Source organism: Cygnus olor, chromosome 2 (assembly GCF_009769625.2).
Source record: "Cygnus olor isolate bCygOlo1 chromosome 2, bCygOlo1.pri.v2, whole genome shotgun sequence".
NCBI classification, from domain to species: Eukaryota; Metazoa; Chordata; class Aves; order Anseriformes; family Anatidae; genus Cygnus; species Cygnus olor.
In genome coordinates this window covers 44,951,026-44,976,319 of record NC_049170.1, presented here as the reverse complement: position 1 = coordinate 44,976,319, position 25,294 = coordinate 44,951,026, and the positions used below count along the sequence as shown (strand labels likewise).

General features: G+C 43.4%; 1 protein-coding gene and 1 long non-coding RNA gene across 4 annotated transcripts in view; one reads left to right on the top strand and one right to left on the bottom strand.

The window, feature by feature from the left end:
- Positions 1–9,836: 9,836 nt before the first annotated feature.
- On the bottom strand, positions 9,837–15,387 carry LOC121065522. Of its 3 annotated transcripts, none has more exons than XR_005817127.1 (4): positions 15,014–15,387; positions 14,444–14,552; positions 11,310–11,444; positions 9,837–10,576 (listed from the first exon to the last, which is right to left on the bottom strand). It is a non-coding gene; the product is annotated as an uncharacterized LOC121065522 (long non-coding RNA). The 3 variants fall into 3 exon arrangements; XR_005817128.1 differs by having other exon boundaries at positions 14,444–14,557; positions 15,082–15,387; XR_005817129.1 differs by lacking the exon at positions 9,837–10,576 and having other exon boundaries at positions 11,140–11,444.
- A 287-nt stretch (positions 15,388–15,674) lies between these two features.
- The window catches only part of ZNRF2 (zinc and ring finger 2), a 55,812-nt gene continuing 46,192 nt past the window's right edge, over positions 15,675–25,294 (top strand). The window contains exon 1 of the mRNA XM_040548388.1: positions 15,675–16,318. Coding sequence (XP_040404322.1) covers positions 15,823–16,318 — 496 coding nt within the window. The 5' untranslated portion in view covers positions 15,675–15,822. The remainder of the gene's footprint in view (positions 16,319–25,294) is intronic.

Sequence of the window (25,294 nt, the reverse complement as noted above, 5' to 3'; positions counted from 1 at the left end):
CCTCTAAGCAGTAACTGGAAAAGGAAGAGAATTCCCACCCGGAACCCTTCTCTGGTGCAATTAGTACTGGAAATGCTCCAAAAAGACAAGGACATTACAGCTTCTTCTTGCCTCTCATGCTGATTAGTTGCAATATGTCAATAAGTAGAAGAGAGTGTAGTAAACAAATATTGCCTCTTTTCCTGCTGGTGCACTGTCCAGAGAGTTTTATTTTTCCCCTATTATTTATCGTTTGAAAATATTTGCCAAACAATGTCTCCAAATCCTTTCTGATCTGAAGCATGTTCATATTCATTTTGTAAGTGTTGTAAATAGATGCAGGTCTGGCATTGCTTCTGATTCCTGATAAGGTGAATGCAGTTTTCAATACTGGGTGTGCCAGTGAATTCCAAATTGGTAATTTCCAAAATTCTCTTGTAGGCTTTCCATGCCGCTTTGTCTTTGCTAATAAAGAAAAAAAGGCAGAACACAAGGGGCAGGAAGTCAGTTAAAGTATACTTGTCTAATGATTTATGTGGATCTTAGCAGACATTTCTGACAGAGCTTACCGGAGTCTAGTTATAAGAATCTGAATAGAAAGTTTACCTTTTTCTTACACATTTATAGTATTGTGTATTTCTCAACATACACAGAGGTGAGCAGGGGATGGAAAATGAAAACAAAACTTAATTATTATCATGATTATTGTTGCTAGATTATAAGAAAATGTCTATCTGCCACTTCCTCCCTGTGAGCACATGTACACTTCTCTTTTTATGTTCACTGCCTGTCTACAGCTTGTCTCATACATGCATCTTGTTATGTCTCATTATCACATCTCATTCCCATGATCTTTATAGTGCAAAACAAGGTGTGTATTTGGTTATGAAAATGCTGGAGGGGGTGAGTGCGTTTTGCATGGGAGATGCTGTATTACCATGTCAATCATTGCTCCTTCTTTTTTCTTAGTCTTTGCAGATTAATCCTGGATGAGCCCCAGCTGGAATGCTTCTGGCACTTGGGAAGCTTAGATTCAGACACCAAATTCTCAGCCCAGGTCCACTGGCATGTGAATCACATCCTGTTATCAAACTTGCACCAAGGGGCCTGAAGCTTTCCTCCCATCGTGCTGAAAATCTGGTTTAGAGCGAAGCATATCTTATGGGCTGCTGGGGGAAGATTGTCTTTGCCAGTTGAACTTTTACTCTGAGATTCTTTTTATTATTATTATTATTATTATTTATTTATTTTCCATAAGAAAGGCTGCTGTCTATCAGTCTAGCTACTGAAAGAGGAGCAGAGGAGGAAGACCACGGGGGTCTAGTCCATTGCACCCACTGACACAGGCTGGGCATGCTGTTTCTACACATTTCCCAGGCTCCTGCAGCAGCTTGTCCTCTGTGAGCATGAATGCCAACAAACTTTACTGCTGTTGTAGCCTGCTGAGATGCTTCTCTGTTTCTTTTATGAGGTGAGCTGAGAGTTTTGACATACCTTCAGCTAAACACGGGGACCTGAAGGCTACCAGGGTCTCCTGGAAGAAGCAGGGCTTTTCAACAGTGCAACCTACACTGCCATAAAGGCAGTGATCCCTGAAAACAAGCACTTAGGTCACCTGCATGCTCAGAAAACACTGCCTGGACTGTTGCTTCCCAGGGCAATTGCAGATCCAGCCTACTTGTCTGCTGGTGGAGGCTCTGTGGTGGATTAAAGAGGGAGAGGTGGGACAGGGGCATGGCTGTGGGATTACGAGGGAGGAGGAGAAGAGTCACAGAGGCAGCAGGTCTGTGGGAGAGAAGGGATGTTGTACTGCCTTAGATATGAATATAAACTCTGTCTTGCTGCCAAATGAAGCGGTTCCATGTGTTTGTTTCATTTCTTTCCTTTCCTATTATTTTTTTTTAACAGATAACACTGACTTAAAGACGGAAAAATATAACAGTGTGCCCTCGTTCATATTCTATAGCTTGGCCCTTCTCCCTGCTGCTTGGCGCCTTGCCCATCTCCAGCAGGCACTTTCAGATGCAGATTTCTCCCTGAATAGGTATGGAGGGTCTCTTTGTCCTCATCCTCCCTCTGCTCTCCAGGGGCTGTGGGCCTTCCCCGGCCACCCCAAGGAGCAGGACTGGGTAGGGAGCTGGCAGAAAGGGCCCCCCGGTTGGGGTGCATTACCATAAGATGAAGGAACACCCCAGACATGCAGCTCCAGGCAGAGGCGGTATCTTTTAAAAACACTCGTAAATACCACGCAGAACAATGACTGCAGGTTGCTTACACACCAGTTAAAATTCATACTGGACAGGCTGGATAACGCATATCCCCGTACTCTAAAATGGATTCATTCAGTATCTGCAAATGGTTTATAGATTTCGCCCGAGATCGGGGCATTGCCGGGGGCATGACAGACATATTTGCAGGGTAGGATATCAGCAAGCAGCTCGGTTGTGACAAGAAGACAGATTACAACCAGGGACTGAAGATGACCCCCCATTTGTCTGCCTACGTGTGACTCAAAGGCCGGCCTTCCCTGAGGATTCACTCATGCTCTTAGCTGGGTGCTATGCCCCAATCTCTGCTTTGTCTACAAATTTGAACCACCTCATCTGAGCATTTCCTTCATGCTGGAGTGGGCTAGGTTATAACCTGAAATCCTTGTGCTATCTGCAGTCCCAGTGGTAAACTATGGAGAACTATTTTGCAGGGCAACCACTTAGAGTGGTGGGCCCTCCTAATTATGGGCCTGTGGTTTATTGGAAAGGGATCACAGAGCAGATTGGATTAGTATAATGGTGAAGTTTGTGGGATATAAATATATATACATATATATATATATATATATATAGGGTTGGCAGCTCTACAAAAAACAACACAAACTCTTCTACTTCCATTCGTCACTGCTCTCTCGTGGGGAAGGGGCTGAGATGGAGATGGATGGTGACACCAGGATGCAGCTCTGCAGCGTGACTGCACCTGCTTGGGCAGGGAAGACACATCCTGAGGGGCAAACACAAAGAGTGGCTGTCTTTGGCCTTGTAAAACCTGGTTAGTAAGTTCCCACTCATTTCTTGCCACCATGGAGAAGTTTTCTGGAAGCATTATGCAACATCTGCCTACACAAATAGCCACATAACATGTTGGGTTTACTGCTGTATAATTACACCTTCCAAAATATGTAATGTAACCCTCTAAACGCCTGAAGAGGTAGCTAACAGATACTTTGATGACAAGGACTCTAGGAGGACTTCAGAAATGCTGCCTGCTGTGGAGAAGAAGAGGAGCTAACCACCCCTTCTCAATCCTCTTTGGTTTGTGGCAACAAAAACCTTCACTTTTCTTCAAAAATCAGTATAAGGCAACATTGTTTACCAAAGTCTGTTGTCTGTCTTTTCAGGTTCTCACTTCTGAGATATATCCATTTGCTGGTATGTAAAACATATCTAAGCCTCGCAACATCAGCTGTGCTTTCAGACCTTTATTAACCAGTAGAACTGGGAGGTTAGTATATCCCAGATCTGGAAGAGGAGGATGAGGAAAAGATTTTATATGCTCTGTAATAATCAAAATTTGGGATATAATTCAGCAAACGTCGACCAGTTGACCTGCCCATTGGACATGTGCTAGGCTGGAGCCTCATTAACAGATTCTGGATTAATCATATGCCTCCTAGAAAGATGTCTCAGTGAGTTCTTTTCTGCAAAGCCTATTGATGTGCTTCCAGTTATGTTGGACTCTGGTAAATATGCTGGCAGGATTTTTAGCATGTGTGTTACAAAAGAGGTGAAGAAGTATCTCAGGCTTTTTTAAACACAATTTCAGCACCACTCTGACTAAATCTGTTTCTCCATCAATCTGGTTGGCTGTTTCCATGATCAAACCATGCATAGAAAGGCCTTAAGAACAGAAATAATAAAACCCCAAGGAAGAGCAGTTTATAATGAAAACGACAGGGCTGATAATTAAACTTCCACCAACAGTCTGAGCTGGCAATCAACTCAGTTAACAAAGAGAGAGAGAGAGAGAGAGAGAAAATTATTTGCTGTCTGCCTTTGGGACTGATCAACCTTAACAATATCTCACCCTACCTCTTAAAAATGGGGTGAAAGGCTCTATTCTGGCAGCAGGCAAAGATGTTTCCATTTGGCATACCTCTCCTTTCTTGTGAGTTTCCCTCAATTGATTTTTAAGAAGCTGTTCTATATAAAAGCCCCCAGTTTGCCTCTGGGCTCCCGGCTTATTCCTGTCTCATTACCTCAGTTTTGATGCCTGCAGGACATTTTAATAAGAATTAATTCCCTACCTGAGAAAGCCCTAATATGCACCGCGCAGTGATGTTAATGAAAAACAGAAGGTGCTGTAGTATCTGATTCCTGAGATCTTGTGATTAATTGTGACAGCAGCATTAGCAGTCAAACATGTTTACTTTATGTCAGCTGCTGATTGACAAAATATTTATCTATTGTACTCAAGTATAGGTCATAACTATAAATCCCCAGGTGAACTCAAAAGAGGCTTCCTTAGCCACTACAATCCCTACATAATAAAGTATTTTTGGGACTCGTTTTTTAAGATATATCCTGCTGTATGTGAACTTACGGGGTATTTTTGCAGAAATGCTTATTGCATGCTGTGGGATTCATGGTTCTGCTTAGCAGCCTAGCATCAGTAATGTTTGTGTGTGTGTTTGTGTGTAAATGGCATTTGCTTGGATAACTTCTGTAAGAGTTCTGTATTTCCAAAGCTCTTCTTATCATCGGGATCCAGTATAAAATGTATTGACCTTCCATGCTTATTAAGGTTCTTTTAACTTGCCCTTTGAGCTTTTTACAATTCATAATGTGTTTTAACCTGACAAGATGATAAAGAGGTAGGAGGTGGAAAGGGAGGAACTGAATCAACAAGAAACAAAGTGACTTATAAGTTGCCCAAACAATCAAACCAGATAGCTGAAAACCAAGGACAAGCTTCTTCATGATCTATGTTGTTTCTCTCCAAGCACTGCACCCTCTTTCCAGCTTCTTCCACTGGGAAAGAATTCTTGATGTGAATATTTTTGGATTCAACAACACACTTTTTTTTTTAGTTTTTAGCATCCTTATTCGGTTTTACTTTTTCAATTGCCTTTGCATAAAGCCTTTTATAAAAACAGAAGTGCAATAAGATCTTTCCTTCAATCTCCATTGTAAATAGGAACCTGAATCAAAGAGACTGTTCGAGTGCTAGGAGCAGAGGCACATCAGTTCAGGTGAGTTATCGTTTATGACAACCGCACTGGGATTTTGCTGGACAGAGCAAACTATCAGACGATAAAGTGTATTTTAATTGAAATATGAAGCCCGAAAGGATTCTGGAAACAGTCATTTTCAGATAAAAGAAAGGACAATTACTCAAAATATAAGGAGGAAGTTGCCGAAAGAGAAGAGAAAAAAGAAAAGAAAAGAAAAGAAAAGAAAAGAAAAGAAAAGAAAAGAAAAGAAAAGAAAAGAAAAGAAAAGAAAAGAAAAGAAAAGAAAAGAAAAGAAAGGAAGGAAGGAAGAAGGAAAGAAAGAAAACAAACAAAAAAAAACCCACAAGGTTCTTCCATTCAAGGTGTTTTGTTTTTTTTTTGGTTTTGTGAATTTTCTAAAGCATTGTTTTCCTTCACTACCACAGACTAAAGCAGTGCTCTCCATAACTACCCTCCTGCATTTACACTTTCCTTTGTCTCTGAGGATGGCCAGCTGGAGCTGGGAACTGTTCGTAACCAAATCTGAAGAACGGGATGCGAGCATGCAGGCAGCACTGGATGAAAGCAGGGCTGCTCACAGCCCTGCACTCCACCCTGTCTCCTAGGGGAGTGGGTTACGGGACAGGCAGCAGCTCCTGCAGCGCCACTGCTCATGACTGGCCTCCTCTTTGCTTCAGTCGCATTTTTTGAGCTTTCCATATCCCTCTGGCAGCTCCAGGCAAGGGTGCCAGCTCCTAGGACAAGGGCAGCACGACCCGGCAGGGCTGGTGGCTGTGTCAGCCACCTCAGCTTAAGCTGCTACCGCAGGAGGCCATACGCTGCCAAAATCCTGTCACTCCCCGCTCACGGGTAGCAACTGTTTGTAAAACAGCCTACAAGAGCAACGACTCCTTTACAAGAGCTGTTCCTGCACCCCAGCCGGGGGATTTGTAAGAGCCCTGAGCCACTGAGTAAATAGGAGGACAGGCTGTGCCTCGGCGGTGGTCCCACAGGCCTCCCTGAGCGGCAGCCGGCACTCACACCACTGGTGTGAATTTAATATTAATTACATGACACCAAATTATTGCCACTCAGCCTAACTCACTGCTCCCCAAAACGTAACTCAGATTTCGTACAAGTAGTCCAAAGCAAATCAGTGCTCCTAGTTGGGATTATATCCATTATTGCCCGGTTTCATACCGAAAAAGGGATTGCTTTTGTTACATGCTGCAATGTTCCCAAAAGCTTAGGAACTAATGGCAGCTGAATATATTTATTCTGGATGTTCCATCGCTGCACCAAATATAATCTGCAACCTGGTCACCTTTAACCTGTTAATGTCCTTTTGGCCATCCTGAAAGTTGGAAGGGAAAGGGTGGACAAGACATGATACGATGACACCAATGTTGAAGTGTTTTAATTCAATGTTACTACTATAGATCTAAATTTTTTGTGCATGTTTTTAAATTTCAACAGAGAGTTTTCTTAAGTTCCTACATTTTTTTCTTTCCCTTTCCCCTTCCCTTTCTCTCTTTCCTTCTCCTTTGTGTTCTTTTCCTTCTTCTCCATCCCCTTCCCCTTCTCCTTCTCTACCTCCTTCTCTCTCTCCCTCTGGTATTACTTTTTGTTACAAGGAGATACTCAACATGTGATGCAGTTTTGCATGCTTTTGCTCCTAATAATAAATATGGGCCAAGTTTTGCACCCTATAAATCTGGGTGTATAAATTTGGCCTGATTCCACTGATATTAATGGAATTTAAAATGACACCAGAGTCTAAACCTACTTTTTTAATGCTTGATTTGCATGGTCTCAGCTGTGAGACAATTCGTCTACAGACTACTCTAAGCCCCCATTAAATCAGAAAAAAGAACGCTTCTGACTGAACATGCCAATCATTACAGCTTATCTAGTGAGAGATGCCACATGCTTTCTCCTGCTCTATCCTTATTTTTGACAGCTACTTATGCTACTCATTGTCTAATTGGGCCTGCCAATCCTCCGTGCTCATCCAAATCTGTCCATCCCAGACACAAGAATCTGAAATGTTTTTTAAAATCTGCATATGGTTGTTGATCACAAGAGATGGGAAAAAAATGCAGCCTAGATGTTGCAATATGCTTATTTCTTTGTGATTATCATTCAAGAAAAAATAAAGAACTTCAAAATTAAAAGAGGAAATTGCACCTTAATACTTGGGCTTTCTGACTCTAAGGATGGGAAGGGTACTACTGAGAGGATAAAAGCCATATTTCTTCCTGAGGCTTGCACACTCACAAAGCACTCAGGGCTAAATCCTGCCATTTGCTGCTTGCTGTGCTGTGAGGGAAGAGGAGGTAATAGGTATTCTCAGGTGGCACCAAACGGCAGGAGATAGCTTGCCAGTGTGCCACAGAGCCCAGCACAGGGCTTCTGGAGGACAAGGATGTCATCATGAGCAGCAGGGCGTGGTAGGTCAGGACCCACTTTGCCTCCACGCAGAGAAACAAGAAGCGCACTGTGCTGGGTCCCGCTGGGAAATTCAGTTTATGAACAAGAGGATTCCCTCTGTGGAGCACGCATCTGCCAGCCGCTGCTGAACCTTGCTGCTGGGGCTTGCCAAGCAGCACGCCAGCGTTTGGACGGCAGCGTCTCAGTGGGGCTGGCAGAGCTCTGACATTCCCCTGGGACCTGATCCAAAGCTCATGGGATTCAATGGAGGACAAAAAAAAAAAAAAAAAAAAAAAAAAAGTCCATTGATCTCAGCGGTTTTGGATCTGTCCTTTTTGCTCTTCTCCTTTGATGATTTATCCAACGCTGACATGCATATATCACTTCTGAAGCACACAGAGCACTTGGTTTTAATCTCACAATTTCCCTGGTGACAGGAAAAGAAGTATGCTGGCAGCTGACATTGAAAAATACTCACTATTCTGTACATTATTATTGCTTGTTACCTCCCCACAGTAGATAGAAATCACAATGAAAAATCACTAATATTTTGTTTTTCAGTCTCTGCCTGCCCTTAAAGGCATAGCAAAATATTACAAAGGGCAATTTTGTATGCATGTGGGAAAGCAACAAGAATGTTTTGTATTGAAGTGGGAGGTAAGAGAACATTAACGACTAAAAGCCACTGTTAAGCAAATGATCCCTTTCTCTAGAAAAAGCTTAGAGAGGGAGATACGCTTTCTGATTTATCAGAAAATTGAATTCTCTTCTTGGATTGGAAAGTAAGAACATTTTATACCTGTGAAGGCTTCATTTGGAAAAATTGAGATTACTGGGCCATTGGCAGCACCGCTCTGATAAGTCCCACAGTGCCAGTGGCTGCAAAACGGACTCGTGATTCCTCGCGTCCTGAAGGGAGGTTTGCAGGGACACCAAGGGGTTGCCACATGGAGCATCTGGCTGTGGGCTTCTCCAAGGGATGCTTCTCCAAGGGGTGCCTCCACAGCACGCAGGTTCATGGAGCCAGGACACCTCCTTCCCACTGGGAGGGCCACCCACTGGCAGTCACTTTCATAAAGCAGAAGTGAGGCTTTGCTATATTTAAAAAATTTTCATTCCAGTCCAACACCTTTTTGCCTCTTTGCTTCCCCACTGGCTAGTGCAGTTTTTTCAGCACTAGATGTCAGTGTGGACATACGATACCAGATTGCTCTGCATTTTTTCCATTCACAAGAGAGGAAGAACTGCTATTCAGAGTGAAACCGAGTCTCTCCCCAGCCTCGTGATGTGCTTCCAACAAAACAGGTCTTTCCTTTCCTGTTTGACCTTCACAAGAAATGTGTAGAGCTGTCTGTCCTTGGTATGGGTTCGTATGGCTGTAAAGGGGGCCTCTTCATTTTGTGATCATGTCGCATGCGAGTTAAAGAGGAGCTACCATGACTCTGGAGAAAAAGCTTTGCTTAGGAAGTAATGGGGACAAAGAAAAGTGACCCTGCTAAGGGTGTACAGGTGCTCTACACAGGTGGCTAATCCTGTAACTAGCAGTACTCATCTCAATGAGAACCTCCTGATGAGCCTGAGTCCATGCAGTCCCATTGTCTAGAACATTTCATCATCTAGAAATGTTTTGCTACAACAAACTGTTACAAGTACTGTTCGAACTTGAACCTGATTTATTATTTGCCTGGCATTTTCTCAATACAGAAACGAAACCAGCTACGAGCAGAGCAACCAACCAGGAAGTGTATGCTTGGTTCCCAAAGTGGTAAAATGACTCTTGTTTTTTTTTCACTTTTTAGAAAACTTTTTGCTTCTTTAAGAAATGTAAACCTCCAAATCCAAACCATGAATGGCCCCTGTGCTGTTACCACAGGGCTGAGCAAGATGCATGAAACACTCCAACTCCCCTAATTTTTTTTTTAAGCAATCAAGAGCAAGGACACTGCTCCTCCTGCTCCTAGAGAAGAACATACCAGGGACAGATAGAGTGGGGAGAGGAGGAAGTGGGTTCACAATTCCCTTTTCTCATCTCTTATTTTCATGGGTTCTGTCTTCTGCCAAGTGGATCGGAGCCAGCACAACAGATGGAGCCTTTTACACCACCCTCATGCCTGGTTTACACCAGGCATGATGCACAGAAGCCTAGGCAGAAAACGCTTCTGGCACATAATGGGAAGTGGAGCGCTTTGACATTCCTCCCAAGTCAGTACGGCCTTCAGAAAAATACAGCTACGTGCTTTTATATTCTTCACTGTGCACTCATTAATGAAGTATTACCTTGATACATATACTAGTGCACCTTGCTTTTATTATACTTAGAAGTCGTTACTGTCCCTTTGACTTGTTGCAAGAAGTCACTGCAGCGCAAGCATGACTGCCCAAGCAGCTGTGCTTAAAAGCCCTTTGAATAGCTATCTGGTATGTTTTTGTTTCTTATTATTAGGCTTATTAGTAGCAGACTGTAAGTAGGAGGATATAATATATTAAAAGAACAATACTTAAAACTATTAGTTGAAAATATTACCACATACCGTGCAAAAATGAAGACAAAAGTATTTTTTTTCTCCTGGATTCTGAGAATTTAAGGTAATATTTGACAGAAAATACAGAACCTGAGAGAATACAAATTGTACTTGGCAAATCTAATGTCACATGGCTCTACCACCTGCTGTCATTCCTACATATGTCATTTTGTTATTGTTTCTGTAACTCTGTTTTCCTTTTACTCATCTCTTTCGGTAGATGTCAAGCATTCAAGCAATTAGTACCGCTAATGAAAGATGTATGCTGTGAAAGAACTTGTCTCCAATCAGCTTCTGAAGACTGATTTACCTGTGTAATACTCAGTGTGTCAGGACTTGAAGTGCTTTCTTTATTAACCGTCATGAATTGTTCAGATAGAGCTTTTTGTAAAGACAAATGCCTCTCTAGGTGCAGAAGGGATTCATGGTCTAGCACTCTGAACTGCAAGACAAAACAATGTCATTCAGGAATAAACTTTGAAAGACTCTTATTATTTCCCTCTGCAGAAATAAAGAGGGCTGAAGCCATCAACACTCCTCCCCCCCAAATCCACATTCAGCTGGCATCGCTGGGTGCTGATATACGAGATCCGAAAACAAGAGAGAGTAAACATACTTCCCATCTGTTAGTTTGTCCTCCACCCCCTCTTCTTAGAAATCACAGAAACAGAAAAATCAGCTGGATGGGACCTTTATAGGTCAACTAATCCACCCCCATACTCCCATACCCACAGATCTGTGTATTAACGCCTTGCCCAAATAAACACAGATTGATGTCACTTCATTTATGAATTGGTGCAAATGCCTTTAGTGTAGGCATGGGCATGGCCTAAGCCACTATTTGTCTTCAGTTATTCCTTGAGCACATAACAAAAGAGGTCTGTGCTGTAGCTTTTGAAGAAAGATAGCATTGGGGGGGCTCTAGATGTATGAAAGGTCAGGAAGTATATAGAATGGGATACTGCATGCAAAGATGGTAACAAAAAAACCCAACAAACTAACGAGTAGAACTAATGCAGTTTATTAGAGAACAAGTTACTGCCTGATTATGCACTCAAATGGCAAATTCATGTGAATGGCATTTGGCCTTGGTGAATACTGTGGTACTCACTGGCTACAATAATCCAACTCTGAATGTAGAACAGCTTAGAAATTATTATGGTGAATACACCTACCCATTAGAACTGTTAGACTAAAGTGTATTTCTTATCGTACTACTTCATAGCAGATGTAGTGGAATGCACAGCACAAATTGCCATTTCTTCAAGTAAATTATTTCCACGTATTTCTTCCTGTACAAAATGGCCAATCTGTAAGTTAAGGAAAAATGTTAATTTATTTTTAAGACTAGGTTATCTTTTTTTGTGAACATTATCTTTCCACATGGGTGACTCCAGTGTACAAAATACAGCATATTGTTTATGGTGTAACATAAACTTCAGAAAAGCATAAACTTCAAACAAAAAGCAGAAGGTTCTAAGCAGAATCTCTATAAAACAAGGATAAACTTCCTCACATTAAAACCATAAGTAACCACACATTTCCAGAATAATTTTAGGACCCAAATCTGGAAAGACTTTCAGAGCTGCTCATTTTTTTTATTATTATTTTGTGAAGACCGATGACAGCATAGTGCAGGACTGTTTTTACTGCACCAGTGTAAGCATGTGCATAAATTTTGCAGGATTAAAACCAACATGAACAAAGTGTTATTCAGTGCAAATAAAAATCTAAGATATGGAATAGTAAGGTCTGCTACATATCTCAGGATACCAGCTACCAGGTGGAGATACACTGATATCAAAATGCATCATAAAAAGATGCCTACAATAGGTTTATGTGTAATTCGTAGTTGTACTGCCAGGGACAATACAGGGCCTTTTTCCTTTAGCATAGAGATGTGAACATACCTGAGGACAGTTTGGTCAGCCGGATGGCTTAAACAACCTGCAGGTGCAAGGCATGTGAATTTTACAAAATTGGTAGTTGAGAGGGATGAAACAGTTCTGTTTTGCTTTCTGTGTGAGCAACTGAACGTTACTTTCAGTATCTGTGGAGAGGTGTTGTGCAGTGTGATTTATTTTAAACACCTGAAACGTACAGTAATGTAAAAACCTCACTGATCTTTTCCAACCACAGCATGCACCCCTAGTTCAGTACCTGAACAGCAAATCTAGTTTCCCCATGCCCTACTAGGAGTGAATCTTAGTTACTAGAAAATTAAACTCTATGTTATGAGTATTTGCTATTGTTTTTTCAGCCACTGTCCTTCAAAAAGGACTACCTGATTAACTCTGAGCAGAGTTTGAACTTCTGGCTGGCTTTTTCAGTCCAGCGTCAGATGCTTTTGCCAGAGATGAAACTTTGCTTGAAAAGCTATTGTAGTCACCCTGTAAAAGCCACTGAAGAAGTGAACAGGAGGGGAGAGGGAGGATGATCCATCAGCACAGCTCAACGTTAACCAAAATTCAGACCCTGTTCCATTTATCAGCACACAGTTTCCAAGATGTGCAATGTTATGAGCTTATAGCCAATTTTGTGTTCTTAGGGCACACCTGTCACTTGGTATTTTTAAGGAAACTGGTGAAGAAACAAGCTTATTATTTTCACTTGCTGATAGAAAAGGTAGTGTAACCAGAACTAAAATGGAGGTATACAGCTTACAACAAAGAACAGCAAGTGTATTTGCCTGTCTAAACCATATTTTTTCCAGTATCCTGGACAAGGAACAAGGTTAGTTCCTATTTCATGCTTATTTAATTATGAATAAGATTCCCTAGATATGTTTCTACAGGAATAATAACAGCATTCATCCACGTAGGCCCATGGAAGTTAATTTTCATACAACTATGTACTTTCCGCTGAGTCCCAGAGATCTATGGAAATTTGGTCAGCAGCAATATGTTCTGCTTTCTCTTTGCACTGTTTCCTCTTGCCAATGATTATTTTCTGTGCTGGGTAGGAAATTGAAAATTTTATGCAAACTACTTCTGGAGCATATTAATGAACAAATGGGTGGAAGCTACAGTGCCAGGTACTTGCCTCTACAGGACTTAGTGCTTGTAAAGTCATTTGTTAGAAGAAACATTAGTTTGAAAACCTAACTGTACTATTGGCTATAGAGAGCAAATTTCCATAGGTAGAAGAAATTCTATTCAATCATTTATAAGAGGGACCAGGAAGGATGGAGGGGAGAAAGCTGGCTCAGAAGCATGCCACATCGCTTTTCTAAAGATGTAGGCATTCTCTAAGATATGTATCCTGTTTAGATTCACACTTGAAAGTGAGAGATCTGCAAATATTAAACTTAAATGCCTGAAATGCATGGAAGCCAATGGAAGAAAAGAAAGAAAATCACATCTGAGTGAATATCCCTGCTCTCTGAGAAGGAGACAGAGCTGTCCTGTTGTTGTGACTTGCTTTCTGCAGCTGACTTCTCTTCTATGAAATATTCTGTGCTGTTAAAGGTAATTTGCTGACTGTAACACTGAATAACTCTTTGGATGTCTTGAGGGCTTTTTTTCCCCCCATAGGCTTTACTATTTAATTCTAAACTTAATAAAAGGTTAGTCATAGCCAAATAAAATCTGTATTTAATACCTGCTCAACTCTTAGAATCACTGTAAGGAAATTACAGACGGTACTGTGGTACTGTGTAGCAATGCAGTATTTTCAAAATGCTGTTTATCCTACCAGCCAGCTTCACTACTACTCACTAGCGGGAATTTTAAGAACTCCATGAAGCTATTAGCACATTGTCCTCTAAACCTTCTCCAATAGGGCTGGACATGTAATGAGCATTCTGTGAGAGGCAGAAATTATCAGTCACGTCGGCAACATCCTTTCCCCATCTGGATTCTTGGGATCAAGCAACTACTCCTATTGTAGCTTTTCCTTCTGTGGGAACATTAATAGGACCTCTGTCATGTAGAAGGTAGCTTCTGAATGACTGGTTGCTTCCTATACCGTTAGCATCTCTGAGAGATTTGGCTCAAGCTGTCCAAGGGTTTCAAAAGGAGCTAGAGGTATAGCAGATAGCACGATCACACTTTCTTTTTTTCTTTAGGAAACTGAGCTAGAAAGTGTCCATGCTTGGTCTACCTTGGGGTATCTGCCCCTGCTAGCAGAGACTGCAGCTCATCGTTCACAAGCAGGGATGGCATAGCATGGGACAGCACATTATCAACCCCAGCTGTCTGCCCAGCCCCATGAACAATCTGTTCATGAGACAGCTGTGGAATTGCTGCCTTGTACTGAAACCAGCAACAGTTTACAGCAGGATCTTCTAAACAGGGTTCGGATTACTCACAAAGTGGCTCAGCCATCCAGGAAACTGGTGCGGGAATGAGTAGTTAGTGTTGGTAACCTCCTCCTCCATCCCAAGCGGTGGTACCTCTTTTTGCAAACTGAACTGCCAGCTGCACTGATACCAAAAAATAAAAATAAATCATAGAACCACAGAATCATTAAGGTTGGAAAAGACCTCCAAGATCAGCTGGTCCAACCATCACCCTACTACCAGTGTCACCCACTAAACCATGTCCCTAAGCACCAGGTCCAGCTGCACGCAGCTGTAATGGAGATGGGGAAAGGAGGGGGAAAAGGGAGGCCTCTGCGCCTATTCACGTCTGAGAGCGAGCATTCTCAGAAGCAGCAGAGTAATGCTTTGTATATGAATTAAGGTGCTGATCTCTTTTGCTGTGTTAATTGTAAAATACCACGGGTGCCGTGCCATGGTGATGTTGGCGTGAATGCAGCTGGAAACGCTACCGAGACCGCAGGGCCGAGTCCCGGGGTGGTGTGTAGCACTGCTCCACTACTCCACGGCGACATACCGTACCTGATGGCAGGCAGCAACCCATAAAAACAAGCAGCTCACCCCGGATGACTGATGGCAGGAATCACGCTTGTACACATTCAAGGCACACGACACTCAGCATCACGTACCGGTGAAGAACAAAGCAATATTTTGCCTCGAATTGTTCCGTGGTGAGCAAACGGAGCCTGTTATCCCCAGGGGAACAATTCACAGGGCCAGCACTTGGGGTCAGTCCCTGTCCGGGCACAGCTCTTAGGGATAACAAGGGGAGCTTTCCTCAGCCGGCCGCGACCCCTTGGCGGGGGGGCCTTCGGGGTGCGTGAGGCGGCGGCTGCTGAGGGGAGCAGAGTCCCGGCGCGTGGAGACGGCCCTCACGCTCCGTCCCCGTGCCCGTCCCGCCGCCCGGTGCCGCCCCCAGCATGGCGACACACGGCGGAGGAGCGGCTGCGCCGCCGTGCCCGCCCCGTCCCGCCTCCCTCGCCACAGGCACACGGCGCTGGGCGGGCGGCCTCGGGGCCGGCGCTGCTGCCGCCGGTGCCCCCCTCAGAGCTCGGCGGCGGAGGATGGCGGCGGTAGCGGCAGCGGGGACGGCAGCGACAGCAGCAGCAGCACCGGCGGCGGGTCCGTGCCGCCGCTCTGGGGGAGCCAGCGCCGTGCCGAGCAGCTCATGGTGGCGCCGCGGAGCCGCGAGCAGCGGCCGCGCCGGGGCCGCCCGCTGAGCCGGATCGCGGCGGGCGGCTCTCCCCTCTCCGCACCGAGCCGCCGAGCTCGCCCTCTCCCCTCCCCGCGCCTCGCAGCGCCCCCGCCGGGGCCGGACTCCCAGCGCCCCCGGGAAGGCGGCGGCGGCGGCGAAGGGCAGCGGCGGGACCATGGGGGCGAAGCAGAGCAGCCCGACCGCCGCCAACGGCCGCACCCGGGCGTACTCGGGCGGGGACCTGCCCTCCTCCTCCTCCTCCAGCAGCGGCGGCGGCGCTAACGGCACCGGCGGGCGGGCGGCGGGCGGCGGCGGGCGGTCCGCGCACCTGGCGGCGCCGGCGGCTCCTCACGCCGCTCCCGGCGGCTCGGCAGCGGCAGCGGCGGCCTCGGGGGGAGCCGCGGGGTCGGCGCCCCGCAGCAGGTCCCTGGGAGGCGCCGCCACCGCCGCGGGGGCCCGCGCCGCGCAGTCCGCCTTCAGCATCCCCCACAGCAGCGGCCCCTACGGCTCGCAGGACTCGGTCAGCAGCACCCCGGAGGAGGGCGGCCGGGAGCGGGCCCCCGGGGGTGGTGGCGGTGGTGGTGGCGGAGGAGGCTCCGGTGGTGGCTCCGGGGGGCCCCGGCTCGTCATCGGCTCGCTGCCCGCGCACCTCTCGCCGCACCTGTTCGGAGGTAAGGGCACGGTGCGGGGGGAAGCGCAGCCTGCCTGGCCGGCGGCTCGGGGCTTTAATCGGTGCCTGTGTAAATAACTCTTGCCTGCTACTTACATAATTAGAGTTTAATTGGATCATATGCCTCCGCTGTTTATTCTCAAACCGGCCCCGAACACTCTCTAGGCACCGGTTAGTATCAGCTCGTTCCTCTTTTGGAGTTCTCGGCCCTGAGGAAGGCGAGGGAAAACAGAAGTTCAAAAAGTTTCTTGTATTTATTTCCCCCCCCCCCCCAAAAGAGGAGAGCGGCTGGGCAGCAGAGCTGTCCGCGGCTCCGAAGAGCCGCCTGCAGAGACAGGACCGCGTGGTGTCGAGGCAGGAGGCGAAGCCGCTCTGAATTCACCAAAAAGCAGAGGCCCTCTAAAGACTCACACTAAACCCAGAGCAAGTTGTAGCGATCTTTTTGTCTTTCCTGCGATGTTTAGATGAATAGCGCTGGTGGAAGGCTTGCGTTTCACCACCTGGGTTCTTTACCTTGAAGTTAAAAACCTGCACGGAAGTTGCTGACTGCTTTCGGTACTGCTTATTTAAAGGTTATTGTTCATACAAGTCAAACATTAAGGTCCAAGGTGACCTCTTTTTAATGGATTCACTCTTTCCATAAATCTAACGCATGTCAGAGAAGATACGCGTTATAACCTGTCTAAATACCAACCAGCCTCAAAAAAAAAAAGCTTTATTTTTGGAAGGTGGGGGGTTAATGTGTAATTCCCCCATTGTTGTATTCCAATTAATGGATTTGTGAATACTGTCTGTAGCAGACTGGGTTTTCGTCTCTGCTGTAACGCGACCTGTTGGTAGCCAAGGCTGGAGCGCCTTCGGTCCGAGCCTTGCAGGGAGCGCAGGGCTGCTGTCACGTGCCTGCCACCATCCATCGCTGGTGTGCTGACCTGGAGACATCAGAGCTGTTATTTCCTAGGTCTGAAACTGTCTCCTCCCAGTGCACTGCTTGGACATAACAGAGAGCTGCCAAGCCCTATCATAATAAAGGAGTATCTGCCCTTAAGAGAGAAAACAACTGTTCTCATAGTACCAAGCTGCCGAATAGTAGTGCTTTGTTGCAGGGGTACTCACTCTACCATCGCAATAGCTTGCGGGAAGAAGGTACGTGTGTTTCTTTCAGTGATGAAAGGATGCCCTATCACTGACTTGTGCAGTTTGTACTAAGCACAAGGGAATCATTAAAACGTGTAGGCAGTTGTTGCTCAGAGGAAAAACTTCATTTTTTCTTCCTGCTTAACTGTTGTCTCACAACCCAACTTGCTGCAAGGAGGGACTGGATTAAATGTGAGTGCACTGACAAGGAGCAGCAATCTAGGAAACTGTTCAGAAGCAGGAGGGTCTCTTCAGGGTAACTCTGAACTTGATTATGCTTTTCTATGACAGGTCATAATGTGTTAATTGCTGTACAACAGCATATTTTGTCTTTCACAAATCTCTGAAATTGGAATATTAAAAAGGATATGGGCTGAGATGATGCAGAGCTTGTTGCTTCTGTTGGTGCAGGAAAAGCACCAGGAGAGGCGCGTGCTCTTCATCTATTCACCAATAAACAAGGAATGCCATATGTTGGGGTTTTGGATAGCAAGTGTTAAAATGCATTGTCCTTTGGTGGTCATGAGATGATCGTAAATCATCTAGTTTTGTGTTCTAAAAATCTTAGTATTTCCTATCAGGATGAGTAGCTGTTTAATCATAATACTGCAATACTTGTGGGAAAAAACCTCACTTGAAACACTTTTTTTCCTTCAATTTAAATATTCTGTAATATAAGTGATACAACTCCACATCACGTTGAATGTAGGCATCCTGATATAGTTGCATGCTTTGTGTCTTCTAGATTCCTCATAACAACTAGTGCTTGGAATGAGTAGCCCCACTGAAGATCATAAATTGGTAGCATCAGCATGGTGAAAAATAACTTGAAGGATTGTTTTTGTCCTGATGGTAACTAGCTCAAGCTTGTCTAGGTGTGGTGTCTGGCATTTAACTTGTGTATTAAATGCATGCTTGAAGTTCACTCCCTTGTGTTGTAACTTGCAAATTGACTGAATTGTTCCTTTTTGTCTTGAAAACTACCTCAATTAGTTTTGAGAATTAGCACAGCAATTCTATTCAAATTAAAGAAGAGCAAGAGTAACCTTAATAAGTTGAACTGAATCTTTGGCTCTTTGTGTTTTTTAGGCATACTGCTTGGCTTCATCAATCAGTGATGCGTGGGCGTTACATTAGTTAGATTACTGTAATTAATTTGCCGTTAGTGAATTACATCCTATTGTCACTTTTACTGAGCAGCTTTGCATACAGAAGTAATGTATAAATATTAATTCTGTAATGTAGCACACTGAAGCCTATACTATGCTTATTAATATACCATTAATGTACTAGAATATAGAAGGTATTATGATGCGGTACATTAATGTATGGGAGAGTACGATGAGTTAGCTGCTCTGTTCCTTTGGTAGGAGTCTACCTACTCATAGTAGTCTATCTAGTTGTAGTTAGGGCAGCCTCTCCTGGCTCTGAGGGCCTAGTGGTCCTGGCAGGCCTCAGGCTTGTCATCCTTAGGATCAAAGTGTAACGGAGGAAATACGGCCATGCACCTTACGTGTTAACTCAGAGTTCAGTTTGCTCACAAATTGAGGCCTTGGTCTCACAGAATAAAAACAAAAGAAACCCATGTAACATAGCTAACTGTGTGGCGAGCACTCCTGGGGGAGGCTGAGGGCAGTAAACAGAGTGAGGGCCAAGTTCGTTAAGACCTTATAGTGCTCCCAAACATAGGGGCCAGGCCTGCGCGTGATGTCCAAGCGCTGTCTTGGGACACGGTGCCGAGTTCCAGCTTCCTTTAGGGTGATAACTGTAGAGTTGTGACCAGTAGCTTCCTGCTTTGGTCCTCCGTGGATGGGACTTCCCCTCTCTCCCTGCCCCAAAGTAAACATGCTTACTTCTCTAAGAACAGCCTGTAAAAGAGTTGGCCTTGGGATCCACAGTTAATTTCGTTTTTCCACTCTGTTTTTAGGCAGTATTTCTTCATAGACTGTCACTACTACAGCAAAGCTACTGCCATAGTTGTAATGTAGCCTCTTTTTGTCAACGATATGTGCCATGATTGGCGCAAACTGGACCATCTTTCAGAATTTTCTTTGTTTTGAGTAACCGCTGGTGTGTTACTTCTGTCACTTGAAATATTGGCAGCTCCTTAGAGCCCCCTTTATGTTCGTGATCCTATTTCTGGGTGGTCACAACAGGGAGAATTGTTGGTGAAATCACCTGCTAGAAATATACTTAGAGTGTTCAAATTTAAATCGCTTCTTGAGGACGTTGTGAGAAGGCAAGAATAAAAATCTACTTCTTTGTGATTTCTCTTAGAAACAAATATGTAAGAATCCAACTGTAGCAGAAATGTTGCATACCGTGTTTTTAAAATTTGCCACATCAGTTCTTCATTAAGGTTGATTGAGCAGAGAAGTCATACAAAATCTCACAATGTCTTACGTACAATCATATACAATTTTATATGATGTATATAGAGACAGATTTTAAATACATAGTGTTGTCAGATACAACTGTTGACATCTTTCAGGCCTGCTTCAAGACTCGAAGTAATAATTCAGACATTAGGTTGCTTCTCTACAACTTTATTAGGGGAAAGAAGTTTGTTGCATTCTTCTCAAGCCAACTAATGATCAGGCTACTTCATGAAGTATCTTACAGTGCAGGATTTATTGCTAGCCACTGAATGTATGTAATGCTGTATGGGTAGTATCTTGTATGTGTTTTATAGTAGCGTTTGACTGCAACAATAGCCGGTGGAGGTGATGAATGAATTCTCCTTGCTATGGCAGAAGGTTCCTTTCATCTTTCTCACATCTTTTTTGGGGAATCAAATATCTTCTGGTCACTTCCTTGCCCTTCTCTCCCAGTGTCTCGCAAGTACTGTTGCTTTGCGAAACCATGAGTGTGAAACTCTTTAAACACTTCAGATTTCAGTGCCGTTCCTGTTTTGCTAGCCAAAGCTGTAGCTCTGACATCTTTGCCCCCCTAACTTGGGAAAAGCGTTGGGAAGCATGCTTTACTATGAGGCTATTGGGGATATCCTCCTCCATCTGTGTGTGTATCATGTTAGAAGCAGTGACACTTGCTGTTTCAGTTTCACCCTGTTTTTTAATGTTTGAGGAAGGCCAGCAGATATTCAGTACATGATACACTTCTCTAAATTACGTCCCAACCATTCAGAATGAGGAAAGATTGTAAGGTTTTAGTCTAATAGAAGTTACTGCTTTTCCATACAAACTCTACCTTTTTTTAGAGATATGGTAACACTGCTGTTTGCAGTTGTAAACACAAAAAAAATCCCATGTGCATTTTCAGATAGTTTTGCTGTTGCTGTTCATAGGTCTTCCAAGATGCAGTACAGTGAAAACTAAGAGGCTGTTTTGATTTCTTTCTATTCACTTGGCTGCAACAGTGAAACAGAATCACATCCACGTTTGTCCACTTTGGGAAATGAGAGCAAGAACAACGAGAGGCTGGCTGAATTCCGCTGATTGTAGAAGAAGGCTAAAACTGAGACCGGTTTGCAAGTTGGGAGAAATAGAAACATGTCTGTACAGATGCATGCACCTTCACAACAACCACAGATTGTGAGATAGATGTGTGCCTCATTTTCTTTTCAGTTATACCTATGAGTTGACTCCAAAGTGAAAGAGAAGAGTCTTGTTAGCAGTTGTTGAAGATGTTTCAATCAGATGAAGGGTTCTGGAAACGTATTAGCATCCCATTATCTACAGTGCAGGTTAAAAAAAAATAATAATTCAGTGTGCCAGGAAAGCAGTCCAAGGATAAATCTAATGATAAGGAGTTCCAGAAGAATTCTTCTGACAGATGGGTTTGGGGAGTCTGATCCCTTTTCAGGGTCTCACTGTTCTGTATGTAGTGGGCTCTGCTGTTGTTCCTGCTTACATATAGTGAGCAGCAGAGGCACAAACACTCCTAAGGAGCAGATGGAGGACAAGAAAAAAGAAGTAGAAGGTCTGCCACCACTTGCCCCAGCTCAGAGAGTGGTTTTAGTCTCAAATGTTACGTGTCCAGACAAATGAGCTAAAAAAATAAAGGAGCACTGTCTGGATCTGCCAGCAGCTCTAGTGAAGCCCTTGGGACCTGTTTTGGTTTCCTTCAGATGAAGATGGAGCCAGGTCTCTGCGATGATGAGAGATCTCCTGCCTGGTAAACAAAAGGTGTTAGGGGAAGCCAAATAATAAGAATGGCAGTTCTGCGTTTAGGGAAGAAACTTACATAGTTAATGATTTGAAGAAAGGGAAACTGGCTTAATTGTAATGCCATATATAAATATTTCTTTTGGCTATCAAGACAGCGATAACACCCGACTGAGCCTTTGGAGTGCCAGTTCAAACAAGGCCTTCCTCTTTAATTTCTTCTAATCCAACTGTGATATCCTGACAGCGTGTCTCTCCTTGTGCTCTCTCACGTAATTGCAGACTCCACTCCAACAACCTTCCAAGTCATTTCTTTGTCTTGTAAAGAAAGCATTTTGTCACTGCTAAAAATTCAAACCTATTTTTAAAACACATTGCCTACCCGTCTGCTTGAGTACATTCTCTCCTGTTCTTGCCAGCTGTTCACGGAAAAGTTCATCATGCAAATGTTCTTTTGATTTGCTGTTTTAGTCTTGCTCAAAACTTTCAGGTTTGGAACAATATCACCAAGGTTTTTGGGTAGGTTTGCCCCGCTATTTGCAGATGCGTGAACCAAATATATATTATTCTCAAGATTTTTCTGCAATGTGTCTAATGCTCATTAATGGTTTAATTAGTTTCAGGAGAGACCTGTGTTCATTTCTACAGATTGTGTTTGTTTACTGTGGTAATGGAACGTGTTGTCCTTGAACCTGTGAAAAGGAGGAGAGAGAAACCTCTGATTGCTAAGGGTTTTTATTTTGGAATATCTTTAAAGGCGTGCACCTCAAAAATCAAAAACAAATGATTTGTACTTAAAAAATAAAAATTAAAAAAAATACATGAGTAAAACCAGAACAGTATTTTATATGCATACAAGAAATTATTTTTGCTTTCTACTCTCTGCTTAGTTATCTCCTAACCAAATGCCTGAGTTCCCAAGGCCACCTTTCTTTGTAAATGATCGTCATCATGACTTTCACAAGGATGTCTCAGTGTGCATCCAGAGCTCTCTGGTGCCTGTTATTTGATAGGCTTCAAATTCCTGACACCTGCAAAAATGGGAGGCTAAGCCACAGTAGGAATGAGGCTTGTTCAGCCTCGGTGCGTGCTTCTGTTCCCTGCATGTAAATTGCATCGTATTGACCTGGAGAGATCAGGAAGCACGCAGGGAAGTCTTGTAGGGCTTGGGATGTTTGACTGCCTGCCAAACAGAATTAATAGTGTTGTATGTGAATTGCCTCCGTTACTCGTATGCTTCTCCAGGAATTGACCTACCTGGGTGTTTTCTTCGTCCTTGTGTGCTCTGTCTGAAAATCAGACCACCGCAGACTGAGCAGTCCCCAAAGAGCGGGTGTGCTGCATACCGTTGTGGATATTTTTAGGAGATTCTGTTTGCTGACTGACTTAGTGTGCTATAAATACAGAGTTCTCATCTGGCATGCACTTTGCATGTCTTCTAGTAACTTATAATAAATTCACCTAAGAATAATGGCAAGAGAAAATGAGCTGTTACAATTTATTTGGCTTTCCATACCAAGTGTCACTTATATAATGCAATTATTTAGCAACACCAGCTCTAAATGGGTTTTGAAACTAGTGGTGTTCCAGAACACTTCCTAGTTGGGCTGCCATAATTAGTCCCTATGTCAGGTTGATTTATACTGTGATTTCATTACTGTTTTAAGAATTGAAGGTGGAGATTTTAGATGTGAGAGGTTAGCTGAGCATCTGGAGCATTATCAATGCTAGGTGATTACATTCTTTGCTATGTCAGTGCTAGCGCATTGCCTGAACATGCATAATGGCTATTCTCTGGAGAAAAGTGAAGCTTTAGTTATGATTCTCTTGGATTTTTTTTCCTGAAGTATAGGTGTATATACATTTGCTTGAGTTGAAATATAGCTAAAGCATTTCCAACATTTTTGGAAACTATTAGAACTCAGTGTAAGACGAGGGTGAGAGCTGTGGTTCATTAAAATACAGATGCATCTGTCTTAGGATATTGAATTTGACACAAAATTGAAGGATGGATTTGTGCTGAATTTTGCCAAGCGTAACCTAAATGCAGTTCTTCTGTACTCCTAAAATAAAAACTGTGTCATAGTGCACACTAATAGCTGTGGCCTTCATGAAAGGAATTTAAAACTGGTAAAGTTTTCCATGTGCAGCAAAAGAGAAGTCAGCCCTGACGTGCTTTGTGCACGCTCCTAGAACACACAGACGGTATTTTGAGAATCTTAAAATAGTTTATTTTTTGATGAAAACTGGACCAATCTGGTGATAGTCTTTCAGAAAACTTACAAAATAAACTGTCTCCCTGCCAAGAATCTCTGCAGGGCACTGTACAGTGCTCTGAAAATCATGCCACCTTTGAATACTGATTTCTACAGCTATCATGAGTTTTACTTCCTGTGGACTGAAACAACATCACTCATACCTGAGTCCTGAGTATGGGTATGGAAGGGAATTCTGCCTGGCTTCAGAAGATCCTATGGCCCTACCAGGCAGGGCAGTGCATTGTCAGTTAAGTAAATTTCAGAGGTAATGGTGGAGGATCTCCAGAGTATAAAGACTGGCGGCAGTAACAAAATGCAGCGCTCTGGTCATTTAACTGCTTTCACCAAGAGGCCGTCTTCTTTCTTCTCAGTCTTAATTGCACCGTCAAGGATGACTGAAGTAGCATAAGATACCATACTTGAGGATTTGCTGGCCGTTTTCTTGGGACTTTTGCTATTCTTTGCCAAGAATGAGTGTAAAAATCACACATCTGCATTCTGGATGTTGGATATGAAGCATGTGCAGCAAGTGACTCAGGGCTCCTGCAGTCTCTTACTCTGGATAACCATGATTCATCTTCGGAGGTGATTTTGAAGAAAAGTGCTGAAAGACAGTATTATTGAGTTTAGGTGTGAACTGTCCAAATATAGGGTTGTGCATTACACCTTTCCTTTCGTTTCTCAGTGTTGTGATTTTGCAACCTCAGTGGCTGATTAGGGTTAGCTTTCTTATCCCTGTTATTTGCATATGGGTATAGTTGTTAGAGGCAGTCAGGTCAGTGTGGATAGATACTTGTTTTCTTTCGATATTCAGGTTAGTATTAAATGTATGCCAAGCAGATTGTTTGTCTGACTTTAAAAACAAACCAAAAAACAACAAAAACCCTAACCCTTTTGTTAAAGCTCTATGAATTTATTATTGAATTACAGTTCCAAAATAATAAAATGCAGTTGTAAAACTACTTTATATTTTTAATGCGTCATGTAAAAAAGTATGTACTCCACCATCACAATAAAACCATAAGGCTGTTGCTGGTTGATGAGAAATGATTCCTGGATTCACATGCCGATGAAAACAGCATGAAATTCACATATGTAAAAGGACTGCATGCTATCAAAGAAATTCCCTTTGAATATTTAATTCAGCTGTCCTAACATTTAGATACTAGATGACAAGTGTACAGGAATTGCTTGGCTTTTTAAGTACCAAACTGTATTACTCTTCAGTGAGATTTAATTGTGTTTCTCCTTCAGTTCAGCCTTGGATTAGTTTATATCCAAATGTCTCATATCCATGAATTTGTCTGTTTTGTAACTGATAATATTTCAAAGACAGATGAAACTGGGCTTCTTTGTAATAATGGATGTGAAAAGCCAAAGTGTTTAAAATGCTTTTGAAGGAAACTATAATGCTGAAATAGCTTTCAGTTTAGAGGAAATACAGATTATATTGCTAGCATA